This window comes from Pundamilia nyererei, unplaced genomic scaffold, assembly GCF_000239375.1.
Source record: "Pundamilia nyererei isolate P.nyererei 1_Seehausen unplaced genomic scaffold, PunNye1.0 scaffold00048, whole genome shotgun sequence".
Lineage (NCBI taxonomy): Eukaryota > Metazoa > Chordata > Actinopteri > Cichliformes > Cichlidae > Pundamilia > Pundamilia nyererei.
This window is the reverse complement of record NW_005187449.1, coordinates 1,211,029-1,226,380: the sequence shown is the minus strand read 5'-3', so window position 1 is coordinate 1,226,380 and position 15,352 is coordinate 1,211,029. Positions and strand designations below refer to the sequence as shown.

The 15,352-nt window shown below is 42.6% G+C and overlaps 1 protein-coding gene across 1 annotated transcript in view; it reads right to left on the bottom strand.

Annotated features, from left to right (window-relative positions):
• The window catches only part of col12a1b (collagen, type XII, alpha 1b), a 148,033-nt gene that overhangs the window by 60,409 nt on the left and 72,272 nt on the right, over positions 1-15,352 (bottom strand). Inside the window, exons 31-45 of the mRNA XM_013910747.1 lie at positions 14,966-15,095; positions 14,212-14,351; positions 13,794-13,923; positions 12,862-13,001; positions 12,629-12,758; positions 12,405-12,544; positions 9,886-10,015; positions 8,809-8,948; positions 7,818-7,947; positions 6,683-6,822; positions 6,431-6,560; positions 4,331-4,470; positions 2,640-2,769; positions 1,904-2,043; positions 1,378-1,507 (exon numbers count right to left, since the gene is read on the bottom strand). Coding sequence (XP_013766201.1) covers positions 1,378-1,507; positions 1,904-2,043; positions 2,640-2,769; positions 4,331-4,470; positions 6,431-6,560; positions 6,683-6,822; positions 7,818-7,947; positions 8,809-8,948; positions 9,886-10,015; positions 12,405-12,544; positions 12,629-12,758; positions 12,862-13,001; positions 13,794-13,923; positions 14,212-14,351; positions 14,966-15,095 — 2,020 coding nt within the window. The remainder of the gene's footprint in view (positions 1-1,377; positions 1,508-1,903; positions 2,044-2,639; positions 2,770-4,330; positions 4,471-6,430; positions 6,561-6,682; positions 6,823-7,817; positions 7,948-8,808; positions 8,949-9,885; positions 10,016-12,404; positions 12,545-12,628; positions 12,759-12,861; positions 13,002-13,793; positions 13,924-14,211; positions 14,352-14,965; positions 15,096-15,352) is intronic.

Sequence of the window (15,352 nt, the reverse complement as noted above, 5' to 3'; positions counted from 1 at the left end):
ATGGTAAGGGAAAAATATTCCAAGATTTCAACACGACACCATTTCTAAGCAATGAAACGGCGAATGAAACACCATGTACACCGAAAATTAGACAAGGGTTGTGCAAACACCCCCCCACCTAAAACTATCCTGACAGGACAGAAAATATTCAGTTCCAGTTTGGCTGCTGGACCCGTCTGTGGAATTGTTTCCATGCCTCACTCCAGTGGCATCACATGTCAAAACCCCAGGATGCATTTCTGCTGACAGAGCGTGGCATGCCATGTGGGCAGAAACAAACCCAAGGAACCCAACAGGACATCAAACCACAGAGATGCAGACAAACCAGCAGTTCTGCAAATGCTTGGAGGACTGAGTCTGGGAGGACAGATTCTTCAAACGGTAGTTTTAGAGTTGTTTTCTTCATTGCTATCATTCACTTTCTTCAGCTTCTCTTATGTTCCATCCAATCCTCCAGAGGTAGGAGGTGTGTGTGGGGGGGTGGGGGTCTGATTTAAAGGTTCTGGCAAATTCTGCAGATTGCAGTACCTTTTCCACGAAGGTTTACCTGGAAGATAGGGTTTCTCTATAAAGTTAATGTATCTGGTGTCAAACTTTAAAAAGAAGCTGTAATTTGTGTGAGTTGAGGGGGTTCATGTTCACTGCAGGCCAGCAAACACACTAAACCTGTGTCTTGGTTGCATTAGAGTGGAGACATAATAAGATGATGATATTATCTTTTATTTATCTCAGCAAAGGCATGAATGTTCTGTTTCTACTTAAGGTTTACTGACAACTCTCCATTAAAACCACGACCTCTGGCCTTTGTTTGCTGCTGGTGATAGATTTAATCTTGTTCAAGTGAAGCTCAGACTTCATCGCTTGTGCAGATTCTCAACAGGTCAAAGTTGCACCTTCAAAGCTCGACTCATTCGCTTCTGACCTGTGGCTCAGATCAGTTTTCTGCGATCAATTTACAAACCAACATTCGCTGATGCTGACATTTTTAAGCAACTTTTTTTCCTCTTCAAGGAAGAGCGTTTCTTTATCCAGACCATTGAGATACCGACAGCAGTTATAAAGTGCCCCTACTGTGCTCATTTACAGCCTCATAATGTTTAGTATTTAGTTACAAAAATGTGCAGCAGCACCTGTTTAAAATCATTCTGGAACATTTATATTTTCTCTCGTCTCTTCCAGGCCGCCCCGAAAAGTTCTAAAGCCTGCTCTGACTGACGTGTCTGTCAAATAGCAACATCTGGAGCTGCAGCACTGCCACTTTGAATGACATCTGTTCTGTTTCTTAGTAGTGTGTAATGTTTACTGCAGATAATTCAAAAACCTGATCACAGGCAGGGCGGCAGTGCACCTGTAAATGCTCTCGTTCTGACGACTTACGTGTCTTTCCCTTGTCTGACTGGCGGAGACCTTCTCCTTCGGGGTAAACTGGGACCACGGTCACAGTGTAGGGAGTGTCTGATAGCAGGTTCCTTAGGATGGTGTTGGTGGTGCCGCCGGACACCTGCTCCTGTTCGTACACAGAAACACAGCTGTCAGTCAAAAGAAAGCAGAAGTGGTGGATCTGAGGAGGATCATTCTGGCACTGATTCTGCAGTAATCATCCACAGAAACAGGAAAATTAGACTTTGGTGAAAAACTAGCTGGACCCCTTGTACAGAACATGCAGAGTGATGAGAAACATGACACTGGTTGAATCAGAAACAGCATTAAAAGCAAATGCCGAAGTGTAGGTGGGCTGCAAGGCAGCTTGCACATTTGGGCAAGTTAAAGCAGATTAAATAATTCCTGATATGCAGAAAAAGGCATCTGATGAGCTGATGTGAATCTGCTTTGCCTGTCTGAGCTAATGCCCAGTTTTCCTTTGTGACACATGACAGGACAGGAAGTCAGTGTGATCTCTAACCATGTCCTCGGCGCCTCCGGACGCGGGCACGTAGAAGATGCGGTACTGCCGGACGTTGCCCTCCGCCGGTTCCCAGCGCACCTTCAGGGAGCTGGTGGTGGGATCAGTGACCTGGAGGTTCTTCACTCCGCCCAGAGCCTCTGTGAACACAACATGGTGGTTACATTTCAGACCAGTTTCCTCGAGTGTCAAATGTCACAGAGAAGCAACATCTGCTGAGTTTCATATACCTCTTTAGCTAAACCTCCTGCAACTGCCATGTTGGTTCTTGATATATTAAAGCTGAGTGTTCTCCTCTGGCCAGTATTTCTACTCTTACAGAGTAGTTTTGGTTTGGGATGTTTGTCTTCTCTACACTAAACTTCTGGTGTTCAAAGCACCCAAAAAATCTAAAAATTACACTTGAAAGAGTCTTTTTTTTTTCAGAAATCATTATCCAGTTATTTTAAAAAAATCTAAAACGTATCTGTGAAAGGTTTTATAAAGGAACTACTTTCTTTCTTTCATCTTTATCCACCTCCCAAAGCGGTGTGCAGCCAGCTTACATTACAGCGCACCTTTAAGGTTTGCATCCTGTCATGACCATAAGGCTCTTTTTATGGATAGATTCATAATTTCTACTGCAAAATATAGTTGGTGAGTGTAGTTTTGTGGAAAAAAGTAACTCCTGTATCAAGTCTGTGGATTTTTGAGTCGCAGCCTCGTGAATCCCAGAAAGAGAATTTGATGCACTCACTGGTCTTCCCGTTCTCCGATGCTCGTTTTCCCTCCGTGTCGGGGTAAATGGGAACCAGTGTCACTTTGTACTCAGTATCTGGACGCAGCTCTCTCAGCACTGTGTTGGTCGTAATCCCAGACACCTGAGTCTGTGAAGGGAAAATTAATAAGCAAATATCAGCCACGGATGGGTGACTTTAATGGAATTTATTTATCTCACTAGCTGGAGGTGAGAAAATGATCTTACTAAACACTGTCCAGGATTATATTATATAATGTGCTTTAACTTAGTCATTTAAAGTCAGTCAGGGATTCTCACCTGGGACTGAAGCAGCTTTTAAGAGAGATTTTTCCCGCAAACCAGCCACAGACGTTGGCACCTTTGGAAAGTTTGCAGTCCGTGGCTCCAAGCAAGAAACTTACACAAGGCACTTATATTTTTAGGTGCTTTGGACCACAATTCTCAAAATTATACTGTTTTTACTTCGTTTTTGTTTTCAACCAATGTCCATCATTTACTGCCATAAATTTCTAAATACCAAAGAACCCCCACTCTCATGAAATCCAGAATGAATATGGCCATACGGAGCTGCTCCAGCCAAAAAACTCTTTGCATGGGGTAAAGATTTTTCTTTAAACAATCTTCATGTTGTTATTTATTTATTTTATAGATTTAGTTCCACATTGAGACTTCCGTGAGCTATTTCACGACAGCTGCCGTTTGGAATTTCTGTGACGGTGAAACCAGAAACTAAAGGACATTCAGTGTCTCCTCATGGTTGACTGCTTCTGAATGGTGCAGGGAGTCCCTGACAAAAACAAAGGAGCGATCTGTGTTATTCTGAAGTATAACTTCATCATCTCAGATTTTGAATCGAGGCAAGGATTAAGCCTTCTGCTCTTGTCTGTGTTTGGCTGTTTCAGCTGTAACTCAGCTTCCTGGTCATCTCACTAACAGATGTTTGGGGCCAGTCATTGTCTCCATTTCTGGTTTTAGACACTTCTTCTTCACATGGGTGCCTTTGAACATTTTTATTAGTCAGGTTTCTTTCTTATTTTTATCCTCTTTGGCCACCTCACTCCGAGATGTAGAGGTCAGCACAGCTGGATTAACAGGAAGTGAACAGGCTCCCTGATGATCAGCTCTTCTCTGTCTCTCTCCACTTACTCATTTGTTTAAATTTTCCCAGAACTCTTGAAATCAGCTCACACGTAGCGTGAGAATGAAACTAGCATCATTTATTCTAATACTGTAAAAAATAAAAACCCCAAACAGAAACACGCACTTCGACTGTTTTACGGGTTTGGATAAACTAACTTGAACTGTTTGCTCACGTCAGCTCGTCGCAGTCTCTCATTCTCTGCTAATGTTCTAGGCATCAACTCGCAAACAAAGACGCTATAAAACTATAGAAGAATTAAGTGATTAGCGGCACATAAAATATCCTGTGGCGTTTTAATTTGTGCTCCCAGTGAGAATTCTGATTGTGTTTTCTGTGTCATGAAAGGAAGATGCTATAAGGCTTTGATGCACTCGTGTGCTCCCGAGAAAAGTCTGAACTCAGCTGAATTTAGTCAAATTTGATTCATCTTTCATCATAACAGGTTTGACATTTATAACAGAAATAATTTAAAAACCCGCAGCTGCTAACATTTATGAAAACCGGACCTGCCTTCTTTGATAGGATTATGAGGTCAGTAAAAGCTTACCACGCTCTCCTGTCCTCCAGCGGCGGGGACGTAGATGATCTGGTACTGTCTGACGTCGCCCTCAGCCGGGTCCCAGCGGACCCTCAGTGAGTTGACGGTGGGGTCGGTCACCTGGAGATTCTTCACTCCGCCCAGAGCCTCTGAAACAGACGGGACACATCACAGCCTGACACGATGCGGGCGGGTGGATTTCACCTCATCAGGACAGACCAGATGTTCCAAAGCCGGGGAGGCTGTCAGTCACAGAGGAGTCTTCTTTCCTTCCTGTGCCTGTCTAAACTTTCTGGTATTCCATAAAGAAACCCTATTAAACTGTTTTTTAGACATTAAAGAATTCCTCCAATAAAAAAAAAGTTTAAATAACTGCTGCAAATGACCCTTAGCGTTTGTTTTATCCTGCAGGGTGCTCCAGATGGATGCGTTTGCCACATCAGGAGTGTCCAGATGTGTCAGACTCAGGGAAGTTGCCTAAACTTTCTGGCATTCATTTGCAAGCCACAAGCGTTCATATAAACAGGGACTATTTTCTTGCTGTCTGGCTGAAAACATCAGACCTTTAAGGTGGTTTTTCTCATGATTTGACTGCAAACCTTACATTGCTGGCAGGTTTTCCACACAGCTGGTAAAAATGATGGTTTTAAAAAAGGACATTATTGGAAAGAACACTTAAATAAAAGCACTTTTAGTTGGTGGTGTGTGCTATGAGTCAGCTTACTCTTCATGACTCTGGCTGTAAGTGTCAGATGGTTCTGGTAATGCAGGACAGATAGAAATCGAAGGAAGTACCTCAAGCTTATCTGTAAAGACTTTCTGCTAGAAAGCATCAATCAAGTTTTCTATTGTTTTTAAAGAGCAAAAACAGCAAAAACAGCCTCAATCTCACGGTGAGGCCAACACCATTTGACCATGTGTGGTCAAAACATCGACCTCTAGTGATACAACAAGAAAAGATTTTTAACAGAAGACAAAATAAACTTCTGAGAAATGCAGAAGGTGATGATCGCATATTTGACAAAACTGTCATCTGTCTTCACTGGCTGTGATTCATTTGGTCTTACTGTGTAGTGAAAAGTGTGGTAAACCCACAAAAACAGAGGAAAAACTCATATATGATGATGGGAAACCCAGTGTGTCAGTCGAAAGACACGACACAGGCGATGTAGTGGAGATGTTACTTATGGAGAGATGGGCAGCAGTAGCATATTGTTTTACTTTTCATTCATTTTCTGTTTTTTTCTGTCTCTGTAAAAATGACCTCCCCGGTGTCTGTGAGTGTTTCCCTCATGTGCTGCGCTGTAATAAAAAAAAAAAGTTCAAATACAGACAAAGATCCCGTAAATAAATAAGTCTTGCAAACAATAGCACGAAAAGAATCAATTTTATAGATGCAATAAAACACGCGTTCTTTGGAGAGGGCTCTCGAACGCACCATCAGGGACAGATTATCAAAGCAGTCCAAACTAATAACTGCATAACCGCTGCTGGATGGTGAATATGAAAACATGTGGGATCGCTGGGGAAATACTCAGAAAGGGCGGGGCCTAAGTGGAAATGGCTAATAAAAAAAACTGCCTTTTGATTCTCATGCCATCAACGGTTGCCCAGGTGGACAGGCCAAAACCTTCCTACGGTGCAATAAACGTCTGTAAGTGTGTTTTATGTTGATGTAGTGGTTCCATGTTGGTGCAAAGAAATGTCATGTGATTTCCTCTGCAATCGAATTTCCCCACATCTGTCTAAAACGACAGAAATCCTGAAACGTCTATAAAAATTGGATGTAGTGACATCACCCATTGGTTGTGAAGTCCTGTTCAGAAGCCTCGAGGTCATCATTTCCTCCAGGTCTGACTGTGACGTGCTCACTGCCTGCAAACACTGCTAACACTGAGGATTTAAAATGCCAGGACTAAAACCTTCAGGTAATGCCATCTTTTACACACTCTGTGGTTTAAGAAAATCCCACTGTTCCTTTTTGGCCCTGTCTGTCTGTCTGTCTGAAACAAGATTTGGTCATCTGACTCTTTGGAGCAACGCACACATGCCTCCAGGAATCTAAAAAATGCTGCTCCCCTTTGTGAAAACCCTGAGTGATCCACTCACTTGTCTTTCCCTTCTCCTCCTGCCTTATGCCCTCCACGTCTGGGTAGACTGGAACGACCGCCACCTTGTACGCGGTGTCAGGGTCCAGGTTCCTCAGGATGGTGGTGGTGGTGCCACCAGACACCTCCTCCTGTTCAACAAAGTGCCAAAGCCTTCATTAGCAGATTACCTGATTACTGTTACTTTGACTGGGTATTTGAACCAAGATAAGACCCTGAAATTGGTCCATAAAACAGTTTGTTTGTTTTGTACCATGCGTTCTTCTCCTCCTGGTTGGGGCGTGTAGAAGACCTTGTAGGTCCGGACGTTGCCCACTGCTGGATCCCAGCGCACTGTCAAAGTGTTGATGGTTGGGTCGATCACCTTCAAGTTCTTTACTCCACCCAAAGGATCTGAGGAGGAGGAAAAGGCACTTAGCGCTTACATGGTATCTAAAATATCCCTGAATATTTCCTACCTGCATCCAGCCCTAGGGACTCAAATATTTTTAGATTTAAACTTGAATTGTCTTTAGATTATTCCCAACATCAAATCAAGTTCATGCTTGATTCATGAAAGATGCTGAGCAAGAAAAACGCTGTTTAACTCTGAGAACTGTGATTTCTATAAAGGGTCATTAGGACTCCAGCTATGCCTGATTTAAATTTGCTGGATTGTACCTTCAGTGTGGCCTCCTTTTCCATCTCTAGACACTGGTGCCATTCATAAATCACTGCCTGACTCTGATGTCCAGGTTCACTGCTGTCGTTGAGAGCATTACAAAGACCCAGAAATCTAACAGCAGCCTTTCAGGCCACAGCGTCCAAGCCTGAAGTCGGTGCATGCGCTCAAGATTTAGCATTAGTCGTTTCTGAACATTCCCCTTCCATTAAATTGGTGAATGCTGCCATGAAGGGAAAATCAGGTTAATGTAAATGCAATGACTGCTGCTTTTTAATGGTGGAATTTAACACAGGCTATGTCGGTGATAAATCTGATATAAGTCTGTGATTTGTATGTGATATATGTGTGTGATATATCGGGTTTAGTCTTCAACGCTGGCACAAAAAGAAAATGCCCACTTGGGTTTAACAGCCTGACTAAGCTGCCATTATTTTTAGTGTTTCCATTTAGCCTTGGATGTTAAAGAAACTTTGTTAACCATCTGAAGTACTTTCATTATTTAGGATGATTTCAAGTAAACTGCTGGCTTTCCCACAAAAACCATCTGACAGAAATCTTCAGTTTTATATTTATGTCTCTGTTTTCCAGCTGTTATCAGACATCTTCATTAGGTCTTGGGTCCATGTAGATGTAGCAGCTCATTATTTTTCCAAATAAGACAAAAAACCGAGTAAAATTACTTCAAACCACAAGTTTTAGCTGTAAATCAGTCAGCAGGACTCACTTGTCTTCCCATTTTCGGACATGGGCTTTCCCTCCATCTCGGGGTAGACGGGCACCACGGTGACAGTGTACTCTGTGTTTGGATCCAGGTTCTTGAGCACCGTGCTGGTGGCGGTTCCAGGAACCGAGTCCTGAGTTGGGGGGAGGAAGAAACGACTTTGAACTGGATGAACTCCTTGATCTGGAGAACAAATGAGCGCTTTGGCAGCCGCAGACAGATTCTCAGAATGAGCAATGTCACCGTTTAATGTTTTCTTGGACGCAGCTTCACTCAGTATCAGGAACAGTTAAGACTCGGAGATAAAGATGGATTTCTGCACAGGGCTACCACTTTAAAGGCTGTCCTGGGACAGGATGGAGCTTCAGATAGAAAAAATGAGAGCAAGTCTTCCTTTGCATGCACTCCTTCAGGCCTCTGCTGCACTTTCAAAATTCTACTTCTTCTTTGTCCATTTAATCTAATTTTCCTAAAATGTGCCAACACGCTGAGATAATGAAATAAAACAAATCAAATCATCTTATTTTACGACATCTTCTGACATAACCTTTGGGGTAATGAAACTAAACAAGATATCACCACAACTTCACAGAAAACAGTCAAACTTTCTCCTGACTCAATAGATCTCATTTCTCTGTCAAATGTTTTCCATTATTTGCAAGAAAACATCATTTTTTTTAAAAAGGCAACAACATCATCTGGTGGTTTTCATCTTTTGATATCGTGATCTTACAACTTTTCCCAAGACAAGAACGCTCTGGTGTGTAACTGCCTTGGAAACGACCTCACGCCGCTGACTCAACGCCACAGTGAGAGCCAAAAGGGAAAAATAAGATCTGCTCACATGGCAACCTGATCTCCCCTTAAAGACGAGACTCCTAACTTTGATTCATCAGAGGTCCAATTTTACACACACAGGAGCACTTTGCACTGGCTTTTTGCCCACAAGGATTTTTAAAGTAATTAAAGTAAGAAGAAACTTCCACATCCTTACCACATCCTGCTCTCCTCCAGCTGTGGGCACCCAGATTACGATGTACTCGCGCACATTCCCTTCCGGTGGCAGCCAGCGAACGTTCAAGGTGCTGGTGGTGGGATCGGTCACCTGCAGGTTCCTCACAAAGCCCAGTGGCTCTGAACAGAAGTACAGCCAGAACAGGAAGTCAGTCAGTGCCTGGATCTGAGTGACATATCTTTAGTGTAGTCAGAGGTTAAGTGGTTTCTGGTGATAAGTTTCAAATCTTTAAATAGGGAACTTTGTGAAGCTGTACAAACGTTTGAAAGAGGAAATCCTGCAGTATGCCCTCAGTCTGCACCTCTGACCCTGGAGTAACGACACTCGATGGAAAAGTCTACAAAGTACGTTTAATGTTACGAATGATATGCCGCAAGTACTGTCCTTAAAAATGTTGCATGTGAATCACTGATCGCTATGGTAGATCTACCATCACTATTCTAACCTGTGAAGATGGCAGACTGCCTTCAGATTTTCCCGTCAGTGACAGAAAATATTCCGTTAACGTGATGTCTAGTCTGGACTGGCTTGAAGGCCGGGATCAGCATTGGCCCGGCTCTCTGCTCTCTGAACCCATTATTTCCAGTGGTTTGTACCTTGCTTCGTCATTTTTCACTGCTTTTTTAAGCTTTCATTGCTATTCACTGTGACAAACACCCACATGGCCAATGCAAACGAGGCATCCCGCCAGGTGAGGGAGGCAAAATGGAAAAAAATGGGATATTCTGTGTCTTTGAATTTGCTTTGGCCAGGATGAATGCCCAACTGGAAACAGGTCTCTATTTAATATGTTATAAGATAATACATAGCTCAGGTCGGCTATGTGTTCCTCTGAAAACACATAGCCGTTGTAATCTGCTAAAAATGTTCCTTATTGATGTATTGTGGCAAAGAGCAGTAAGCTAAAACCGAGCCAGTTTTCCTCCTCAGTCAACTTTTAGTTCAGTCAGACTCTGTTTAATTGTTTCTTTAAGGCTCGGGTGTTTTTTAATGTCCTTCTGAGCACATTTCTAAACATACTATGGTTGTCACGTGACCTCAAGCCTCGATACTCACTTGTCTTGCCAGTCTCAGACAGGCTTGGTCCGTCTCCCTCGGCGTAGACGGGGACCACGGTGACGGTGTAGCGGGTGTCCGGCAGCAGTTTATTCATGACGAATGTGGTGGTACTCTCAGACACGGTCTCCTACGAAAAGATGCATCAGATTTATCCTGAAACTAAATCCCAGAGAGTCCATATGTTTGACCTCAACAAGGTCAAAACACAAATAAAAGTCTTCCTGAGAAAGTGTTTGAGTCTCATGAAAATAGTAAACTGGCTTACCTTAATGCCTAACATGGGAATTTTTAAAAGCTGAAATATTTCTTGTGTTTTAAAAAGAAAATCCCTTTTTTGTTTTTAAAGCAGAAGAATCTTCTGAAACAACCTGTGGATCATCACAAGGCCTTTTCTACAGTGGTCCAGTTTTTATTCCGCTTTCAGGAGTGGTTTGAAAAACATCTAAACACTAGACATATTTCTACGTTCCTCAAGTTTTTTATTTATTGCATTTTCTGAAATGTTGCTTTAGTTGCCTTGTTGTTGTTGTTTTCAAGGCCACCGTAGACCAGCAGAAACAAATAACACCTTTAACACCTGTTCCTCTGGTAAATATTTCTTCCCGCTATTTACAGTTTATTTGACATTTTGTGTGCGCAGCATTTTGGTTTGTGAGACGAAACCACGCGAGCAGCAGTCAGATTCTTTTGGTCGAGCAGTTTGAAATTCCTTTGCAAAACTAACGTTGACGTGCTAATTGAGGGGTGAAGGTTGTGCAATCGACAACGATAAATGAGCCGCTTCTGAGGAGACAAACCCGAGTGGCCAAATCATCTGTCGGCTGCGTTCGCAGCTGTTATTTAGTGCTGATGGCACTGCAGAAATATAAAACCCACAAACATGTCATACAACAATGCGAGCTTCACGTTGCCAGAAAGTATTTAGACGGTTTTGTGTGGCAACTGCATGACGGGATTATCCTGTCAAAAAGCATGACATCACCAAATCTCTGCTGAGAGCTTTGATCGTTTTGTCTTTTTTAAACTTCTGTTGAGCATCTTGGATTTTTTTTTAGTGCCGTTTCCTGGAAAATTTATCAGACTTTTTTATTACAAGCTTTAAAAGAGTTTTACCAAACTCCCTCCAGCATTTTGTCGAGTGTAAAAACACCTCAGGGGCAGAAAAAAGGTCTGTCAGTATCGCGTGATGACAGCTTGTCAAAGAGCAATGATGCTGTCAGCAAAAGGAAAAGAAAAGAGTGAACACGCCGAGTAGGACTCAGATGTTTAATAAGCTAATGCCAATCTAAAAACTGCTCATTTCAGAATCTGCACCGACTGACATTAAACCTCAGGCAAAGAGATGAAGCCCAGTGCTAAAAACTGCAGTTCCTCTAACGGCCACTTGAGGCTGGCTCCAAAACCGAGTCATTTCCCATAGAGTCCCATGTTTAAACTTCCAGCTTTACAGCAGAAATAAACATGTTTACAGCCTGCTGCAAAAATGATTATAGTCTCTGTGGATAGTCTCCCTTTTCATAAAAACTACACAAGGGAGCTTTTTTTAAAAATGACTCAACTATAATTTGAATACTGTTTAAGACTTAAAGTTAGAGCTGTCGCTTCTCTGACTGACAGGCCACTGCATACAAATCAGCTGAATAGTTTGCAAATGTGTAGCTTTTAGCCATAATTTGGTTTCTTTTCACACACCAAAATCTCCAAGTGATCCAACATGTGTCGCTACAAATTGCATGATTTGTAAGCGGTGGTTGATCTGGGCCAACTACTGGAGGGTTCAGAAGGTGACAGGGTCTCAGAGCAGTTGTGGTTCAAACCCTGGTGCGATTATTGTGTGCACATCTGCACAAGGGAACCGCACCAAGGAGCAAAACCAACCAGAGTTTGACTCAAACAAACTTTTTATTTTCTGAGTTCACATAGCTGCTAAGATCCCAGTGAGTACATTTTGTTATAAGTATGGTCCATGTGCCTGCTTGTGTCTTTTTGACTGTGCAGACTTGCAGTAGTTTACATTACAACGCATGAACTATGCACATTGGATGTACAAATTTTATGACTTGCAGACCTGTCTTGCAGGTGTCTGTGCTTCAGTTTTCGTGAATTAATTTAAAGTATTTCACTCGTCTGTTACTGTGGATGCAGATTAATAACAAAGCTGATGACTGTTTTTTCCTCCTGTGTATCTCCCTCTAGGATTAATAACGTTTTTCTGATTTCTGAACTTGTCCTGCTAACGCAGCTGATCATGACTGTGATTGGCCAATTCAGTTGGGTTGTTTCCTTTCATGCATTTCTTTTCAAATCGAGTGGAAGAGACTGGATCATCTCATCTCCACCACCAACTGTGTTTGACACAACCCCCAGAGCGATCAGGGCACACCATGTCAAAAAAATGATAATCCACAAACAGTGAATCACATTGCGTGGCTACATCCATTTACAGCCTTCTGCAGTCTTTAGAACAAATCAGTTATCAGCATTTACACGATAAATTCTATGAAGAGAGCACTTACTTTAATCTCCAGGCCTCCATCCACAGGAACGTAGATGATATTATATCCCTGAACGTTGCCATCAGCAGGATCCCAGGTCACAGTGAGGGTGGTGATGGTCGGGTTGGTCACACTAATGCCACGTACTCCGCTCAATGGCACTGAGGGCGCAAATGTGATGAGCGATTAAATGACAATGAGTTTTTACATAGGGTTCATTTTAAAAATCTTCTACAGTGACCTACATGTCTTTCCATCCTCAGACTGGCGTTTGCCTTCCCTGGCAGGGTAAACGGGTAACACTGACACCGTGTATGGAGTATCGGGCATCAGGTTCCTGAGGATGATGTTTGTGGTGCTCGCAGGAACTTGTTCCTGTTTGACAAAATTAGGAAATAAAATGTTGCTTAAATGCTTCAGGCTCATAATTGGTTGTTTCCTGGAGAAAGGAAGCGGTACGGCGTGCATGGAGCCTCACCATCTGCTCTTCCCCACCGGCTTTGGGTACATAGAAGACCTTGTAGAGACGAACAGCTCCGTCAGCAGCATCCCAGTTCACATTCAGAGAGGTCATCGTGGGGTCAGACACCCTCAGGTTCTTTACTCCTCCCAGAGGTCCTAAACAATAAGTGTTTTTAGATTTAGACCACGTGAAGAGCCTGAATTAATGATTCCAATCTGTCGTGTTTCCATCATGATTTCATTTTGTTTTTCACAATAACAAAAAAAGAGGGGAACAAGGCTATTCCTCGATCTATAAAGTGAAGGTGTTATTCATTTGTGCTGGTGGTTTTTGTGTTGTTTCTTCTTTTTTACGATATCCTTTCTTTAATGAGCACAACTGACATCTGCTGTTTAGTGTCTCCATGTCTCAAAACAACCTCCCAGCAGACTAAGCACAGGGCAGAGAGGACACTCGTGGGTTCTCTGCAAAAACTGGTAAATCTGTTATTTCAGGTCATCTGATATTTCAGTTCTTGTTGTGTTTGTAATCATTTTCAGGGCTCAGGAAGGAATTCTGTTTGAGCCACAGGGTTTCCCCTAGAAATATGACCCCATAAAAAAGGGGATTTGGAAGCACGTGTAATCTGATTGGTCCAAATATAACTTTATGTTATGTTTGTTACATATGAATGGAGCACAGGGCCATAAAAATGCACTGATAGGATATCAGCAATATAAATATCATCTGTGAGAATTATGCTGCCAAAAAACAGACAAAAACACAAATCAGGTTACAGCGTCTCCTGATAAAACTGCACCCGTCCCCGAAATGGTTTGAAATTGATGTGGTGTATCAGTGAAGATGGACTCTGTGTAAAAAGGTCCCGACAGGGTCGTAAATTCTTTGTAGTTGTACGGATACCAAGAAATATCCCCAGAGGTGTTTTTGGGGGGGTTCAAACTTACTTGTCTTTCCATTTTCAGACATCCTCTTTCCATCTCCTGCAGCATAAACCGGCACCAGGGTCACAGTGTAGAGAGTGTCGGGCTGCAGGCCTCGCAGGGTGGTGGTGGTTGTGCCCGCTGACACAGTTTCCTAAGTTTAGTAAGAAAATACACAAATTAGCTGCTCTGATGCAAACATATAGTCAGAAATAACATCAAGCTTAGGGTAAATCCTCCTCGCCAGCTGTGAAACACAGTAATTTATCTCTAGTTGCTGCATGTAACGGGGCAAGAGTCAATTTTTTTTATACAATATGTATTAGATTTCTTTATAGAAGTTTAAAATGGGTGTTTAAAGGCCTAAAAGTTTCAGACATGATCAGGCAAATTGGTGAGTAATTCAAAGTCACGGCTGACAGGAAGCTGAGGATGGTCCTACCATGCTCTCATCTCCTCCAGCAGCAGGAGCATAGATGACTCTGTACTCCTTCACTCGGCCCTCGGCGGGCTCCCAGCGCACATTCAGGGTGGTCATGGTTGGGTTCAGCACCTGCAGGTTCCTGACTCCGCCCAGAGGCTCTGCAGGAACACAAACACAGGTGAAACAGGGCGAGCTTTCTCTTTTCTGTCCTCCATCTTTTCCTGGAGGATTGCGATCAAAAGCCTCAGCTAGCTCCTTTCAAAGCCAAAGAGGAGTCACTCTACGTCAAGAACAGTTGAAACAGGGTAGTTGTTGCATTCTGCACAAAACAAGCTGCTTAAAGATGTCACTTGCAATAAATTAAATCACGCTTTTCTTAATTTTTCAGGGGATTAAAAAAAAGTGACACCTCATAATGATTTTTTTGATCTTTCTATCGCAAAACTTCATATGATGATGTTTTTAAAAATATGTTTGATTAAGATTTTCTTCTAGATATGGTTTCTTTTACTGTGGCACATGCACTTTTGTTTAGCCAAAGGCCAGAGGTAGCAGGAGTCTGTACATTTCCCTGCTAAGTAAGGTAAGACAGACTCATCGGCTTGACTACGTAACCCCAAAAGACCAATTCTGAGCCAAGAAAATGCAATTTTTTCTTTTTTGTTTAATAAAAAATTCTGTACAACTGAAAGCAACTTGTATTCATGCAGGACGCAGATTTCACTATAGCAGATATTTAATGTGAAACTTTGTCTCTGGATGTGAGTCTTACTGGTTTTTCCTTCTTCGGAGATATCTTTGCTGATGCCGGTGGCATACACCGCTGCGACGCTGATGGAGTACGGCGTGTCAGGCTCCAGCTTCTGCAGGATGACGCTCGTCTTCTTCCCTCCAACCTGCGTCTGTTCACAGGAAACAAGTCGGCAGTGAGACTTGTGTTCACATCGGAGAAACACAGTAGTTTATTGGAGCTTAGTGACAGGTAGCTGACTCATGAAGAAGAACGCCACAGATGGCAAACACAAATGAGAGAAACATTTGCTGCCAGCTGTCAAATAAAAAGTATTTTTGTTTTTAATGTTTGTTATATGTTTTAATGTTTTGACTGGTCATGGCAGGTGGATTCTTCCCACTGTCACCAAGTGCTTGGCTCAAAGGG